Here is a 17,977-nt window from a genome sequence, read left to right on the forward strand (position 1 = left end):
CAACTTGAGACATCCAGCCTACTACCAAGACCCAACACCTTAATATCCTTGTGCATTTCCATCGATAGGTCCAGCCCCAAAGGAGTAATAGTGGACAGAGGATTACAATCTACCAAACTCTCCTCCTCACCCAAAAAAGCTACTTCTGAGATAGCCCCTCCCTCCTCCATCGAGACACCCAAATCGGATATGCCACAAACTGACTTTGATTCAATCTCAACAACATCTATCTGCCTGGTGCACTTGTCATCCACCCCCTGAATCAAATGCACTTTACTCCCACTTCCAGCTTTATCCACACCATTTACACCAAAATCCACCAACCCAGCATCCATCATTCTCTTATGGGCTACTGCCAAGAAAAAACCCATAGAAAGTGGCATATCTACCCTGTCGGCCTTACCCAGAGCCACTACGGAGTCATCGGAGCTGACCCCAGCACTATCCAACACCATCTGAGTCACTGTGTGTGGCCTTTGGAGCTAAACCCATTAGAGGAATTACATCTAACCTCCATTGAAGCCACCCCAAAGCAAACAAAACTATTCCCAGCCACCATCTGAGGCACCGCGAGCCCGTCGGAGTTGAAACCATCCGAGAAGCAAACAACCTCTGTCAGAGCCACCGCACTACCATCAGAGCTGATCCCAGCCTCCAACTGAGTCACCGCAAGACCGGCGAAGTTGAAACCATCAGAGAAACTACTATTACCCTCTATCGGAGCCACCGCAATTCTATCAGAGCTGATCCCAGCCTCCATCCGACCCATCACAAGCCTATCAAAGTTAAGAACTGCCCAAAAGAGTTGGCATTCCTTTGGAGAGTATAAGCAATATCACCGTCCCTAAATGTAAAAAACTGTTTGGAATTAACCCCAACGACAATGTGCTCAATATTCTTCATCAGCCATTGTGCTGCATTTTTCCCCATGAAAACTGACCTCATAGAGTATTTGCCATGCTCGAAAATCTGTAGCAAGAAATAACGTCCCCCTTCCTCTATAACTAATTGAAAAGGCTTGGATTCAATGATGAAACTGCAATAGCCCCCCATATCTGATTGGAAAATATGAAAAGAACAAAATATCTGGCTAATCTGAGGTAGCCGGGCCTCCTAGAGCATAGTGTAGTGACATACAGCAAATTAAATAAGCAGAAGGAAGAAAACTGACTCAGATTCTGATACTCTGGAACCAAAAACATTTCTTGAATTCTTTTTTATTGGTAAGTTACATAAGCACCTGGTAGGTCTTGAACTAAGACATAACCCTCCACCTTGTTCTTTATAAGTAGAGGAGCTGACATTTTAATCTAGAGTTTATTGGCTTCGGGATTTAATCAAAAGATGTAGACAGATGCGTCCATCATTTAAGGAGGTTAGCAGTCACTTAGACTTGCCAGCACAAATAGCATTTCACTTTATCATTATCCCCCCCCCCCCCCACCCCAAAAAAAAAAAAAAAATCTGTACAAACCAGTATCAACTAAGAAATTTACCTGGAGTGAAATACATGAGGAAAGCTCAAATGGAAGCTCTTGAATGGCATTCCTAGAAAGATCAACTTTTATGACCTCACCCGATTCCCATACTTCTGATGGAACAGCACTCAAACTAAGCCCTTCCAAAGAAAGTTCCTGAAATTTCCACATTAATAAAGGTGAAATTTCCTATTTAAAGACAGAAAGATTAAATGAAAGGCAAATCAGAAGCTCCATGCTAACTAAGATCACTATGGAGGGATAAGTATGCACAGCACAACATGACGACCAGAATCAAAGGCAGCACAGGAAACCCTACAGTTGATATCAAAAATAAAAAATTTGAACCTAAGACCAATTTAAATCCCACCACACCCTTTAGTACCAAAGCCACAGCCAAAGAACCAAATTTCCAATATTCTATACCAGAAAGTTTGTATCAAACAATATCATCCAGCAAATTAAACTTTCAAATACCATGAATAGCAGGATTAACAAAACAAAAAAGGAAAAGTATCAATTATTCAATCCAACAGCCATCCAGCTCTAATAGGTTCATGTCCTTTGAAGCTGCCATGAATCCGCTAACTTCACCTCAGGTCCAGTAGATCTTTTAAATGATCAAAACCATATTGCACACATAGCTAACACTCCTCTTATCATCTATCTGAGCTTACCTCTAACTTCTCATAACAGCATTCAGTTGTTTAGTCAAATCTTGAAACCATCCAAAACCTCTCATTTATGCTCCACACCTTTTATAGGCATGATGTTTTATGGCAATTCATTAAAATCTATCAAAAAGATCAACAACAAAAAATACATAACTTTGATGACAAAATAATTGGTGCAACCCTTGCAGTCACCTTTGTTCTTATACTAAAACATATAGAATACTTCTGGTCCAAAAAAGAAAAAAGAAAAAAACATATAGAATACTTCTTCCACTTGTCAAGGATTTCGTAACCTTTGAGATAATTTTATCTTTTTTTAAATAAAAAAATTATATATAAGTATTCATATCTCATTAATAGTGCAAAAGGGCACAACCCATGTACACAGGAAGTATACAAGAGATTCCCCCAACAAGTCAAGAGAATGTAAAAAGATCAAAAAATTCTAACAGATTAGAAAATGTAAAACAAGAATTGGCAACCATCCAATCATATAAAGCCTTCAGTATAGAGGTTTTAAGTCCAAACAACATATCCAACAAGGCCATCAGACCATCAATTTCCAACACTTTTGATAGCAGCTTATACAAACTACCCACAAGGCTAATAGGACAAAAGTCCCTAATGTTAATAGCACTGATCTTCTTAGGAATCAGAGATAAGAAAGTGGCATTAAGGGATTTTTCAAAGATGCAAGTTCTCTGAAAATCCACAAAAAAAAGCCATAACATCTTCTTCTACCACACTCCAACACCTTTGGAAAAAATCCATAGTAAAACCATTTGGCCCAAGTGCCTTATCACCTTCAGCCTCCTTTAAAACTGCAAGAATCTCCTCCTTATCAAACTCCCTCTCTAAAGATAGTCTCTAAGATTCATCCAAGCAAGCAAACTCCAAGCCATCAATAGTAGGTCTCCAAGATTCAGGCTCTTGATATAGATTCTTATAAAATTCCACACTACTTGAGCTTGAACCTCCCTGTCATCCTCATAAAGCACACCCTCAACCTCCATTCCCCCTAATTTGATTGGTTCACCTGTGTGAGTTAGCCAACCTATGGAAAAACCGAGTATTATTATCCCCCTCTTTTTTGAACAAGGCCTTGGATTTTTGCCTCCAAGAAATTTCCTCCAAAGAAGCTAAATGCTCGATATCAGCTTTGATCATAGTTCTTCTAGATCTATTTTCTAGAGACAAAACTTGCAGCTCTTCTCTCATATCAAGCTCTAACAACTCAGTCAAAAGACATTTTTTCCTAAAAGCCACATCCCCAAACACGTGCTTATTCCAATGCTTCAAATCACCTTTCAAAGCCTTCAATTTACAAGCTAAAACATAACTTGGAGGTCCCACAAAGTGATAAAACCCTCCACCACTGCTGAACTTGATCCGCAAAACCCTCCACTTTCAGCCACATATTTTCAAATTTATAAGCACTCGTCACCCTCAACATATCTCCTGCCTCCACTAAAATAGGACAATGATCCGACACCACCCGAGGAAGAGACTTCTGTGTCACATCCAAAAAATGATCCTCCCAGTCAGCTGAAATTAGAGCCCTATCAATTCTGGACATGGAAGGATTATTAGAATCACCAAACCAGGTGTAATCACCTCCCTCCAAAAGCAGATCAACCAAATTGTGTTTCTCAATAAAGTCAGAGAATTTAAACATGGCTGACCTAAAAGAGTTACAACCATGCTTCTCTACCGGATATATGATGATGTTAAAATCACCAATCAAACACCAAGCCGAAATCCACTGCAATCTCATAGAATCAAGCTCCACCCACATATCATTCCTAGCACTGTCATCAGATGGACCGTACAGCCCCGAACACACCCTTTCAAAACCGTCTACCACTCCCTTCAACAAAACAGAAACGGAAAATCTACCAACAAATTAATCAACTTTCTCAAACAACCTCCTATACCATGCCAACCAAATACCCCCAGCAGTGTGAATTGCATCCAAAACTGCCCAATCTACTAATGGGCTGCCCCATAAACTTTTCACAACGGTAGAGTTAGTACTGTCCAATTTGTTTTCCTGTAAACAAATAACATCACCCTTCCATTCCTTAAGCAAAATTTTCACCATAACCCTCTTATGAAAATTGTTTAAACCCCTCACATTCCAAGATAGGATTTTTAAATTCATGGATACTGATCTGAGCCCAACCCAATGGATTTCAAACTACCTTTAGAGTTTGTACCAGCCTTCCAATCTTAATTAATGGAAGAGACTAAACTCCTTAAACTCCTTACTTTTGTTTAGGAACCCATATATACTAGGCTCAAAAAGGAGGGTACTCCAGCTTGGAAGATTTATCTTAAGAGCAACTTTAAGTGACATTATAATCAAGCCAATGTTAAGTAATTTTTCCTGCCCCCCACCCCCCCCACCCCCCAAAAAAAAAAAGTAGTACTGTATGTACCAGTCCCACAAAAATTGATTTATTCTGTATAGATTGGCATAGGGTTTGAAATCAATGCCAATGAGCCAAGTCTCAAGCAGCAATTCCTTCTCTCACATGTATGAGTGGAGGGTGAGGTCATGAGTCAAAAACCCAATGGGTACGTATTGCATGTAGTTAGAATAATGGTTTATATATATAAGTAAATGAAAGTAAAGGAGTGCAACACAAAGACTGACTTTCCAAGAAGTCACCCATCCTAGTGATTGTTAGAATAATGATTAAATTCACTATTTTTTAATAGCTTACGATTTTGGGAAAAATGTTAATATATCATAGTACCAGAACAGGTGGTCTTAAGTTTAAACCTATCTCCTTTACCTCCCATTTAATAAGTTAAAAATCTCATGTGTTTGGCTTTACTTAGGGGGAGTCCAGGCCCACACATGAGGGGGTGTTAGAATAATGGTTGAATGATTTAAGTTCATCATTTCTTAATAGTTAAACTTTTGGGATAAGTGGAAATTTTGTCATTTGCTACTTAACAATCAAAAAACAATTGTTTGAAACTTATAGTGCTATGGATAGTATTCAGAAAATTCTACTTGCTTTCTCCTAAACTTGCTTTTACAAAATGGAATTTAAATATTTAACTAATGACCGTATTTTCACATTATATGTAAGGGCCTTGTATAAATTTTATAAAGAGTTCCTTTTGGGGTTGGGAGGCTATCCCAGTATTAGATGTTCCCCACTTCACAAGGATCATTCTAGCAATATATTCAATTCTTGTGGGTTCTATTCATCACCACAAAATCTACTTGGCCTCCACCAGCAGAAAGATATATAGCAAGCTCCACAGAAAAAGCAGTTAGACGAAAATGACTATTGGCTATAATCAGATTATATGGTACCAGTAAAATAGTAGTTTTCCAGGTAAGACCCAAGCAACTAAATTACATCAATAACACGTGAAATTGTAGACAGTTTACTCTCAAAAAAGAATATTGTCTTTAAAAAGGAAAAAAAAAAATTACAGGCTATAACAAGTGATACCTTTGAAGCGATAGACAATCGAGCTGCCCTGGTAATTACATCTTCTTTTGTTGGTGTAGTAATTTCAGAGTCTACATAACATTTTGAATCTAATTACTCACAACAGAAGATAACTCATAAAGGACAGAAAAAAGGGCTTGGTATGTTAAAGACCATCGCACAGAAGCATGCTTAGCAAGAACCAACATACCTTCACCCTCAGAAAGTCGACTTCGAAGATACTTCAGTAAAGCAGCTGTTGGTCCAGAAACCAATGAACTGGAGGAGAAAAGGTTTCAGTTGGATAATCCTCTAATTATAAGACACATATGACACCTAAAGGCCAATATAATGACTCACACCTTCGAAGAGTTCGCAAAGGATTTCCAGTAAGCAAAAGTTTTCGCAGGGTAGTCATATTTCCTAGAAAAAAAAAAAAAAAAAAAGATTCTCCATTATATACTGATCATATTAATTCCCAATCTTTGAGTTGTTTACAGTGCTTAAGTTCATAACTAACATTAAAAAAGAACTTTCTGAAAGATAGGGGGTAAGGCTTTGTTGAGCTCAGTTGAGTGACTTAAAAAGAAGAATAAAGGGAAAAAAGAAAAGTCCAAGATCCAGCATTAGAATAGCCAGAAGTTAAACCAAAGGGTTTATCTTGGCCTAAAAGATTTTCCAGTTTGGACCAATTGGAGTAAAATTGTAATATCTTCATCTTGTTTGAAATAGTTTCGAAGTGAAAAGATCTCTTCAAAGCCTCATAAGCTATTCAGGAAGTTAAGAATCCTAAGAAAATATGCCAGAGCTAGACTTTATATCTACGTAACTACAACTTGCGAACCTTACCTATTTCTGGGGGCAATCCAGTCAATGAATTATTTGAAAGATCCAGAACCGAAAGATGCAATTTGCATGCCTCTACTGGATATTCCTTCAACTGCATGATCAATTAACAGGCAAGTGTAAATTTAGAGATCCAACGCCTGAGAATTTCAAAATGCCCCTCCTTCCACCCCAACCCAAAAAAAAAAAAAAGAAACATTAGAATAGCCAGAAGTTAAACCAAAGGGTTTATCTTGGCCTAAAAGATTTTCCAGTTTGGACCAATTGGAGTAAAATTGTAATATCTTCATCTTGTTTGAAATAGTTTCGAAGTGAAAAGATCTCTTCAAAGCCTCATAAGCTATTCAGGAAGTTAAGAATCCTAAGAAAATATGCCAGAGCTAGACTTTATATCTACGTAACTACAACTTGCGAACCTTACCTATTTCTGGGGGCAATCCAGTCAATGAATTATTTGAAAGATCCAGAACCGAAAGATGCAATTTGCATGCCTCTACTGGATATTCCTTCAACTGCATGATCAATTAACAGGCAAGTGTAAATTTAGAGATCCAACGCCTGAGAATTTCAAAATGCCCCTCCTTCCACCCCAACCCAAAAAAAAAAAAAAGAAAGAAGACATTTGGCAGACAATAATATATATATATTTTTTTTTTGGGTAAGTTAGACATGCACCTAATAATTTTTTAAATCCGTGGCATTACACTCCACCAGTCCACCTTATTCTTACAAGGGGAGAAAGTGAGATCTGAACTAGAATTCATGGAAATTTGGTAGACAAAAACATAAAGGAAAAACAACATAAATAATTAACATATTAAAGCATAACTACTTACTCTTCTCAGAAACCAAAGAACAATGGCCATAAGCTCTAGTTCATATAGCACCTCCTCCCATTGTAAGATTAAGGTGGAGGATGAGGTTATGGATTCAATATCTACCAGGTGTATGTAACATACTACTTTAAAGTAAATAATTAAATAAATCAAACACGGGCAACAATTTGCATGGACCTACTTCCATGTACGTACTCAAATGTATCGCTAGAATACAAATTCAGAGATCTATTACAACTCATATAATACTTTTAGAATATTGTTGGAATTGATATTTGATAATGAGCGAGAAGAGAGAGAAATAGTAGGCAAAAGCATAATTTAACATGGTTCAACCTAATCACTTACATCCACAATGGAAAGCCCTAAGCGGCTACATCTTTGCTCTATATAATTATTGTATTTCAATGGACCCAATATGGAGTAAAAATGGGAAAATATTATACCTAGTATAAGAGGTCATATCCAATGCACAAAACTCCCACTTTTGTGGGCTCTGCGAGAAGTCATGGTAGGCAGCCTTATCCCCAATGTTTTGCAGGCCGACTTTCGGACTTGAACCCAGACCTGTTGCATTTGGTGGAAGGCACTTGCCATCACACCAAGACTTGACCTCTAAAATATTATGTCTAGTAATAACCACTGTAGCTAGTGGTATTGCAAAACGTTGTAGCCCATAGTATTCTACAAAACCATGGTCCACATATTTATGGTACATCCTATTCGTCCTTAAACTCAGAGGTGGAAACTAGATTTTGGAATGTGAGACCATTGAGAAAATGCTACCTGGCTGAACATGGGATGGAAAACACAAATTAGCCACAGGTGACACCAAATGATGATGGTCAGCAACAAATGGAGGCCAGAAAATGGTTGTTGTGGCTGGAGGACAGCTAAAGTAGTGGCTAGAGGATTACTACTATGATTGAAGGATGAATGCACCATAGCTAGAGAACATTAGCAGAAAAACAATGACCAAACGATGGAATAGAGACAAACACAGGCAATAGAGGAAACCCCCAATGATCGGTGACCGAAGGATGGTGAAACTAACGACTATAGGAGAGTGGCACTGTTGGCCAAAGGACATCAGCAAAGAGAAGCGTTATAGGAAATGGAAGACATCAACAAAGGAAAATTTCATAGTGAGAGATATGAACGAGTTTACAACCTTCGGGGAACCAACAAAAGGCCTGACTTTGATAGCATGTTTAAATTGTTGTTGTGATTAATATTAAGAGAGAATAGAGAAATATATAGAGCAAAAGCAAAATTAATGTGGTTCAGCTTAACAGTCTACATCCAAGTTCTAAAAAGCTACATCTTTGCTATATAGACTAATTGAATTACAATGGACCCAACATAGGCTTATATAGGATAATATTAGGGCCCAGCATGGTAACCCTAAAACTGCAATAGCTCGTGGTATTGCAAAACGACTATAAACCATGGTATTCTACAAAACCATCGTTTAAATATTTGTGATATAGCATTTTTTTTTTTTTTAATTATTAAAAATCATTCTAATATCATCTGTTGAATTTACTTTTGACCTTGTTGGAACATTTTTATTTTATACGAATCACAAATATAGAGCAGATCCTGACAACTTCATAGGTGGCAACCTCTGAGATTTTAGCTAAAATCTTTTGTAGGGTTTTTGTTAGCACTGTATCTGCATTACTTTCCTTTTATTTTAAAATAAAACTCTTTCATACTCTGTAACATGGTACTGAGACTGTTGCTTATGTATGACTAGTAAAGTTGCTTTAAATTGGGATATTCTAAATTTCTAATTCCACTAGTTGATTGGTTGTCCCTCCCAATCAGCCTTTGAAACATCAATGAAACCTAATGTTGCGCTTTGCTATTTTTGTGATCTTCTAAGCCTTCTTGACATAAAAGTCTTTTTTTTTTTTTTGGCTTGTATTTTCTGATGACATGTGCCTTATGATACTCTCTCTCAGGCATCAAAAAATGTTATCGTTGGCTTGCCAGAAGATCTAGTAAACTGTTCAAAGTTGACAAAACTAGATGTGGAGGTATTACTCAGGTTTATAATCTGAGGAATTAGATGACCGGTCTGCTTGTTTATATACTGTAAAGTAATTATTGTTGATGTATTTGTGGCTACATATGTGTAATTCATCTTCTATCTCTGCCAGGGAAACAAGCTAACTATGCTTTCAGAGAATTTGATTGCATCATGGACAATGCTTACTGAATTCAATGCATGTAATTATCTTCTGTTTTGCCATCCAAGTGTTAAGTCATACACGTACATTTATGGATATGTTGAAATGGTGCTTGTTACTGTATCTTTGCAGCAAAAAATTTATTGAGCAGTATACCAGAGAACATTGGGAATCTTTCACATCTCATTCGTTTTGATCTTCATCAGAACAGTGAGTAAATTAAGCAAGACGTACCTTCTTTTTTATCCCTTATTTTTATTTTTATTTTTATGTTTCATTTAAGCTCATTTCTTCCATGTCTTCTAAAAATTTCTCTATGTAACGATTTCTGCAGAAATTTCTTCAATCCCACCATCAATAATGGGATGCTCTTCTCTTGTGGAGTTCTATATGGGGTCTTATTCTCCTTTATTCTTAATTGATAATATTAAAATTTTAGTGGCATTTGGAGTGTATGGATTTTCTTCTACGTGAAAAATCTGCATCTTTGATATTTGTTTGGCATTTGTGGCATCAAATTTCAGGAATAACTCACTGTCTTCATTACCAACGGAGATTGGGGTGCTTTCACGTTTAGGGAATTTAGATCTTCACTCAAATCAGGTAACTTTTTTGTATGTGAAATTAATTTTATTCCACATGAAGACTAAAAAAAAATACAAAATATGTCATGAAATTTACATATTTAAGTTTAACATATCTATAAATACTATAAAACAACATGAGGTAGTATATCCTAATACAATCATTTAATTATACGAACATCGTAACATTTTTAGATGGGAATAGTCGACATTCCAAGCTTTAGAATATAGAGATATTATTTGGAAGATCTCCCTTCTATTAGTTTGTTAAGGTAGATGGGCTAGAGTAATTTCTTTATTTCTTTTTTTATTATTAACAAAATAAAAGAAAAATCTCCATAGGAAGAGCTTCCCAAAGAATACAATCATTCTGTTCCCTCCAAATTATCCTCACAGCACAATGAGGAGTCGCAGACTAAACAACATTATTGCTATGCCTCCCATATAACCTTCTCCAACAAGGTAAAAATATCTGTCACCTTGTGCAACATCACCCAATGCAACCCAAAAACAAAGAAAATAAAGGTTCACAAATTATGAGCAACTGGACAATGAAACGGAAGATGATCCACATATTCTCTGCTATCCTTACACGTGCAACACTAGTTGACTAGTATTTTGTTCATATCGGTAATTCCTTATGCTTATTTCTCTTTGAAATCTGTTGCTCATTTGGTAATAATTATTTCCCATGTAAAATCTTTAGTCCTTTCTAATATTATATGTACTCTATTGATTTAGTTGCTTGAGTGGACTTGTATGTAGAATTAAGTATTAGTTGGTGGAGACAATTTCTAGTAGTGCAGAGTCAAAATGGGTACCAAATGTAGTGTCTACAATTCTATTTGAAAGCTCGAAAATGTGTCGAAAACACATGAGCAATTTAGACCTCCAAATTAAAGTTACGGCTTGGTTAATTAAACACTAACTTAATATTAAGTGTGGAATAGTGTAAACACAAGCGTATAAGCAAGACTACTACTCTAATCCATATTTAAAGAAACACAGCAGTAAAAATGAAATGAACAAGAGTAGGGAAGAGAGATGCAAACATGGATAACACCGAGACGTGTTATCGAAGAGGAAACTAAAGAACTCGACGAAAAACCTCTCCGCCGCCCTCCAAGCTGAAATCGATCCACTAGACAATCAGTTGGATGCATGGGTTAGCAAGAAACCCTCCAAGCCTAATCTACCCGATGTACCTAAGCCCTCCAAGCTCCTACTCCAACAAGGCTTCTCGGAACCGTGTCTTGTCTTAGTTCTCCGGATCCCGTAACAAGCTCCATGTTGCATTTGCCATCCTTGGCTTCTTCCAATGCTTCCCAATAGCACCAAAACGTCACTTCACACTCTGAAAGGGTATGGTAAGTGTTTGGGCTATCAACCTCTCAATGGTATGGAAATGGAGAGGTAGGAGATGAGGAAATTCTCAAAACAAATGTGTAGAGGATTGTGGATATAACAATCTCTAACTCTTAAGATGTCTTGCTAAGGTTTTCTCTCAGAGACTCTCTCCTCAATTGTAGGTAATGTGGGTATAAATAGTGTGGGTACAAAAAGTGTGATTCAAACTTAACAGGCTGGCAGAACAAAATGCCTTGCGGGTGTCTCGCGGGAAGGCCTTACCCGTGAGACACAGCTGTCTCCACCTGGCCTGACTCTTCGCATTCCAACATGTGCAGGGCACATGTATCACTTCGCGGGAAGCTAAGTCGCGAGATACCCACGAGAAATCTTCAGTCTTCAAATGCTTCAGTCTTCACACTCTCTCTCTTTAACACACAACCCTTACAATGAAATCCCACAACAAATACAGGGTACAATAGATTGAATATAATTACAATCAAATTTGGCACGGAATATAAGCCAACAAAACATATATTTGTAAATAATAACTTTACACTATTCATATGTTGCCACCAACTAGATTAATAATAAAAATAGAGCAAAAATGCAAAACACACACTCTATATTTCAATTTCATCAAGAATTCATTTCATTCTTTTAACTTTGATTTCGTTCATTTTAGTCCTTTAATTAAATTTATTTGCTCATAAAAAGTTATATTTTCCATTTTAACATTTCTCAAGTCAATTTAGATTCTGCTTGGGCACTAAACCAACATTTTGCCTTAGAATTCCAGCATCATTGGAGAACAAGGGCCTAAGTCGTAAGTGGTACAAAATGCGGTGTCTATAGTTCTATTCATATGTTGTCACTAACTAGATTAATTATGAAAATAGGGCTAAAATGCAAAACACACACTCTATATTTCAGTTTCATCAAGAATTCATTTCACTCTTTTAACTTTTTTTTTTTTTTCCCGTTCATTTTAGTCCTTTAATTAAGTTTTATGTTTATTCAATTAAGGTCCCTCCATCAACTCTTGTTAAATTTTACGGTTAATTGTTCAAATTTTTAAATATTTTCTTCAAATTTTTTAAATTAAAAAAATCCAATTAATGATTGAAAAACATTTTCCATAATTGTTTTTAATAAATTTTAACGGAAGTAAATGAAGAAGCCTTAATTAAATAAACTTGAAACTTAAAGGACTAAAATGAATAAACGCACAGTTAGAAGACTAAAATGAATTTTTAGTGAAACATAGAAGATAGATTTTGCATTTTAGCTTATAAAAATAGTTACTTCCATTGCAGCTTTTTATAATACTTGTAATATTAATTCCTATTACATGGTAATCATCATTATATTATACCAAACGTGCCCATATGGTAATTGGACTGATGTGAATAAAATTAATTAATTCCACACACAAAAATGGGTTCAAGTTACATCATTAGATTCAAGCATCTAACGATCAAAAAAATGAACTCATTAATGTTGAGTACCGGTTCCCTACAAAATCTACAGTAATTGTTCAGCATCATTGCATCCTCAAAGAAAAGAGCAAAACACCACCACTACTCCAAGTCATACAAAGTCTTGAAACCATTTCAGAGACTTCTATTATGATCTTAAAGTCCTCACCTTTAAATTTATTTTGCAACTTATACAAACAAAAAAAACTTTTAACTTTGTTTTTTTTTTTTTTCCGTTCATTTTAGTCCTTTAATTAAGTTTTATGTTTATTCAATTAAGGTCTCTCCATTAACTCTTGTTAAATTTTAAGGTTAATTGTTCAAATTTTTAAATATTTTCTTCAAATTTTTTAAATTAAAAAAATCCAATTAATGATTGAAAAACATTTTCCATAATTGTTTTTAATAAATTTTAACGGAAGTAAATGAAGAAGCCTTAATTAAATAAACTTGAAACTTAAAGGACTAAAATGAATAAACGCACAGTTAGAAGACTAAAATGAATTTTTAGTGAAACATAGAAGATAGATTTTGCATTTTAGCTTATAAAAATAGTTACTTCCATTGCAGCTTTTTATAATACTTGTAATATTAATTCCTATTACATGGTAATCATCATTATATTATACCAAACGTGCCCATATGGTAATTGGACTGATGTGAATAAAATTAATTAATTCCACACACAAAAATGGGTTCAAGTTACATCATTAGATTCAAGCATCTAACGATCAAAAAAATGAACTCATTAATGTTGAGTACCGGTTCCCTACAAAATCTACAGTAATTGTTCAGCATCATTGCATCCTCAAAGAAAAGAGCAAAACACCACCACTACTCCAAGTCATACAAAGTCTTGAAACCATTTCAGAGACTTCTATTATGATCTTAAAGTCCTCACCTTTAAATTTATTTTGCAACTTATACAAACAAAAAAAATCTTTATAACTCAAACTATAAACTCAATAACGGCTTTTCGTGATGACTATATTGGTCTTTTGATTAATAATTCAGTGGCTTTTATATATAGTCAAGTCAGTCTTTGGCCTTTGGCTTTTTGACGAATTCCACGGGTTAGGTTCAACCGTTCAATGGCATCATGTGGACTATTCAGCAAAATTTCCAAGATAATTCGAGGAAATTTCGTGAGAAATATGTAGGTATTTTTTTCGAAGTCAAAAAAAGAAAAAGAAAAAGTGACTGTAGTCTTCATCTATATCCATATCTCACTTATAAAGGTGTCTTGAGTCATGAATATATCAATCAACCATTTTCCCTTGTATTCATCAATCAACTTTAACATGGCTCCCTCTATCTTCATTTCCATTCTCGTAGTAGCATGGGCACTTTGTATCTTCATGCATGCTACAAATATGGTTACTGCGCTGGATTTTGAAGCAAAGGTTCTGCAGGAGAGTAAGTGGTGGAGTAGCTATTCCAACGATACCTCAATTCATCGTTGTGAGTGGCGTGGAATTGAATGCAATGATGGCCGAAGCGTTACAGAGTTGAACATCAACTGGGTTCTATCTGGGAGATAAGTTTAGAAAATTCAACTTCTCATCCTTCCCAAATTTACTCAGGCTTTATCTTTATAATACTGGACTTCAAGGGAGCATCCCACAAGAGATAGGTAATCTTTCAAAACTCATGTATCTCGATTTGGCTTGGAATAAACTTACAGGAAACTAGCCACTTTCATTTGCCAATCTTACTCACTTAGTGGAGTTTTACATTTCTAGTAATCTCATCACTGGTACCATCCCCAAAGAACTAGGGAATTTAAAGGATCTCTTTGAATTAGATCTGAGAAATAACACATTTGTTGGACTAATCCCTTCAGCTCTTGGCCTTTTAACTAATCTTTCTCTTCTGGATTTGTCTTCTAATGAAATCAATCGTTCTATAGTGTCAGAAATAGGAATGCTAAAGAATTTGTTAGTGTTGAAACTGGAACATAACAAGCTCACTGGACCAATACCTTCGTCTTTGGGTCATTTAACTAGTTTGAGAAAATTGTGTCTCAATTCAAACCAAATCAATAGTTCCATTCCACTAGAAATAGGCAACATGAAGAATTTGGGGCTCTAGTCCCTCAAAGATAACAAGCTCATTGGTCCGATACCTTCCTCTCTAGGTCATTTGACTAGTTTGACAGAATTGGATCTTAATTCAAACCAAATCAACAGTTCCATTCCACCAGAAATAGGCAATATGAAGAGTTTAAATTACGTGTACCTCAGTAATAATAGCATTACGGGTAAAATACCTTCAACTATATGTTATTCGAATCAATTGAGCAAGTTGATCCTTGATTGGAATCAAATTAGTGGTTCCATCCCCATTAAAAATAGCTAATTGTCATTCTTTGTACACTTTGTTTTTAAGCCATAACTACTTAACTCAAACCATTCCCTCTCAAATTGGTGACCTTTGTTCAATTGATTGGATTGGCCTCAGCTACAATAACCTTACAGGAAAAATTCCTCCTTTTCTCAAAAAAACAAAAGTTAACTTGTCATACAATTCTTTGGAGGGTCAAATTTCGGATGTTTTCAAAAATTATAGTTCTGACACACTTATCGGCAACAAGCATTTATGTGGTGACATCAAAAGTTTCCCTCCTTGTCTTTCATCTTCCCCAAACAAGAATACATCAATTGACGACAAAATAAAAATTCTTGTTCCATTGAGTTTTTTTCTTGTGCTTTCACTTCTTGGGTATTTTTTCATCTCTCGATGTGGGGTTAGGAAAATTGAATCTGAGTCAGGGGAAACAAAAAATGGGGACATATTCTTGATATGGAATTATGATGGAAAAATTGCATATGAAGACATCATTAAAGCAACAGGGGACTTTGACATTAGATATTGTATTAGAATAGACAGTTATGGTAGAATTTACAAAACACAATTGCCTAGTGGTAAAATAGTTGCCTTAAAGAAATTTCATCACTTAGAGACTAAGGAACCGAGTTTTGACAAGAGTTTCAAAAACGAAGTCAAAATGTTAACAGAAATTCGACATCGAAATATTGTTAAACTACACGGCTATTGTTTGCATAAACGCTGTATGTTTTTGGTCTCTGAGTATATGGAAAGGGGAAGCTTGTTTTCTGTCCTAAGCAATAATGTTGATGCAGTGGAATTGGATTGGATAAAAAGGATGAAGGTCATCAAAAGTATAGCACATGACATGTCTTACATGCATCATGAATGTGTCCCAGTAATTGTTCATCGAGATATAACTAGCAACAATATACTATTGAACTTTGAGTTGGAGGCTTCTATCTCTGATTTTGGCATGGCTAAACTTCTTGATCCTAATTCCTCTAATCAAACTTTAATTGCTGGGACTTATGGTTATGTTGCTCCAAGTGAATTATTCTTTTCATATTCTACCTTACACTTTCATTTATTATTTAAAACAGTCAACCATGCAAGGCTTTCTAGATAATCATGCTACTTAGCTCACTTTGTTGTTTATTATACGAACCGAACCATGTGATGGCAAACAATTTCTTTCACACTTGAACTAACATTTGCATAAAAAAGCATATAAAAATACATGTTAAAAAAAAAAATTGAAGAAAATTGAAAGGCATCGCATTTTGTTAATATTATTGTGCTTTTTTTTTTTTTCTTTTCTTTTCTTATATATGTAGAATTGGCATATACTTTGGAGGTAACCGAAAAATGTGATGTTTATAGTTTTGGAGTGGTGGCACTAGAAATACTGATGGAAAGACATCTAGGAGAACTCTTGACTTCATTATCATTATCATCACCATCATCATCAACTCAAAATCTGATGCTAAATGAAATATTAGACTAATGTCTCCCACCTCCAAATCGACAATTTGCACGATATGTTTTCCTTGTTGCTACAATTGCATTTGCATGCGTACACACTAAACCAATGTATAGGCCAACAATGAAATGAGTGTCCCAAGAATTTCTTTCTCACAAGAAGCTAATAGTGAGTACTTTACCTGCAGTTTCAATATGGCAATTGAGGAACCAAGAAACCCATACAACTAGAGAGAGTGAAACTCAATCAGGAAGTGCTTGCTTTTCGGATGTAAACCATATTGTTTGATGAACTTATTAATAAATAAAAAAATTGTGTATCACAATAAAAATACGTTAAAATATAAAAACCTTGTGTAATTTGTATCTATTTTTCCTTATGATTTGTGACCTGTATTTTGTCTTCATCACTTTTCTAATGTCACACATTTAGAATTCTCATATGTAATCGTGGAGGTTGCAAATCCTCATTCACATGCTTAATGCTTTATTTATTTATTTTTTGATAGAAGCTTTTTTTTTTCCCTTGGTAGAGAAGGAGCTTAATGCTTAACTTAAAAGATTTACTTGTGCAAGCAATTCCTTATTGGAGATTCAACAATAATAATACGAATTTGATGACTAACGAATCAAAAGGGTTAATTAATAAAATACCACTTTAAACTAAGGAATACTTGTACTCCACATCCCAAATTATGAAAATTTCCAGTTGGTAATTTTATTTTTAAAATTTTTTTAATTATTTTTTTGGAATTGTATTCCAAAAAACCGCCAATTTTGGGAAAAGGAAGAGAGCATGAACCACGTATTCTTGGTGATTACAGATTTCCTTGTGAGAATTGATATTCTATTCATAAAATTTTTTGCAAATTAAATCATACATCCAATTGATGGTTAAGAAGTTGCATGATGCATAAGACATAGAAACTAATTTATTAATGTACTCCCTCTACCAATTTGAAAGACTAATAACTTTTTCAAGAGCCTTATAATTCAAATAACAAACACTGTTTTAAAAACCGGACCGGACCGACCGGTTCGACCGGTTCAACCGGGAACCGTAGGCCAATTCGGTCCGATTAAAAGCTCCAAAACCGGTCAATAACCGGTCAACAAACTGAAAACCGGCCAAAAAACCGGTCAAAAACCAGGGTTGAACCGGAAATTACAAAAAAAACGGTTCTATGACCGGTTCGGTTTTTAAAACCATGATAACACATCTAGGATATAAATTCACACACCTCCAATTATAAAATTATTATATATTTTAAAAAAAA

General features: G+C 35.4%; 2 protein-coding genes and 1 pseudogene across 2 annotated transcripts; 2 read left to right on the forward strand and 1 right to left on the reverse strand.

The window, feature by feature from the left end:
* Positions 1-460: 460 nt before the first annotated feature.
* LOC136062219 (uncharacterized) lies at positions 461-6,550 on the reverse strand. The gene is made up of 7 exons (XM_065761030.1): positions 6,454-6,550; positions 5,967-6,027; positions 5,816-5,883; positions 5,626-5,696; positions 1,475-1,634; positions 941-1,055; positions 461-776 (listed from the first exon to the last, which is right to left on the reverse strand). The coding sequence occupies exons 1-7, from the start codon at positions 6,548-6,550 to the stop codon at positions 461-463; spliced, it is 888 nt and encodes a 295-aa protein (XP_065617102.1).
* A 2,676-nt stretch (positions 6,551-9,226) lies between these two features.
* LOC136062232 (plant intracellular Ras-group-related LRR protein 6-like) lies at positions 9,227-10,249 on the forward strand (the record flags this gene model as incomplete). Its single annotated transcript, XM_065761051.1, has 5 exons — positions 9,227-9,328; positions 9,452-9,521; positions 9,614-9,691; positions 9,816-9,876; positions 10,006-10,249. Coding segments are annotated over 5 exons (540 nt in total), but the record flags the coding sequence as incomplete, so codon positions are not given.
* A 3,942-nt stretch (positions 10,250-14,191) lies between these two features.
* LOC136062220 (MDIS1-interacting receptor like kinase 2-like) lies at positions 14,192-16,833 on the forward strand (annotated as a pseudogene).
* Positions 16,834-17,977: the final 1,144 nt, after the last annotated feature.

Source organism: Quercus suber, unplaced genomic scaffold, assembly GCF_002906115.3.
Source record: "Quercus suber isolate HL8 unplaced genomic scaffold, Cork oak 2.0 scaffold_393, whole genome shotgun sequence".
In the NCBI taxonomy this organism is placed as follows: Eukaryota; Viridiplantae; Streptophyta; class Magnoliopsida; order Fagales; family Fagaceae; genus Quercus; species Quercus suber.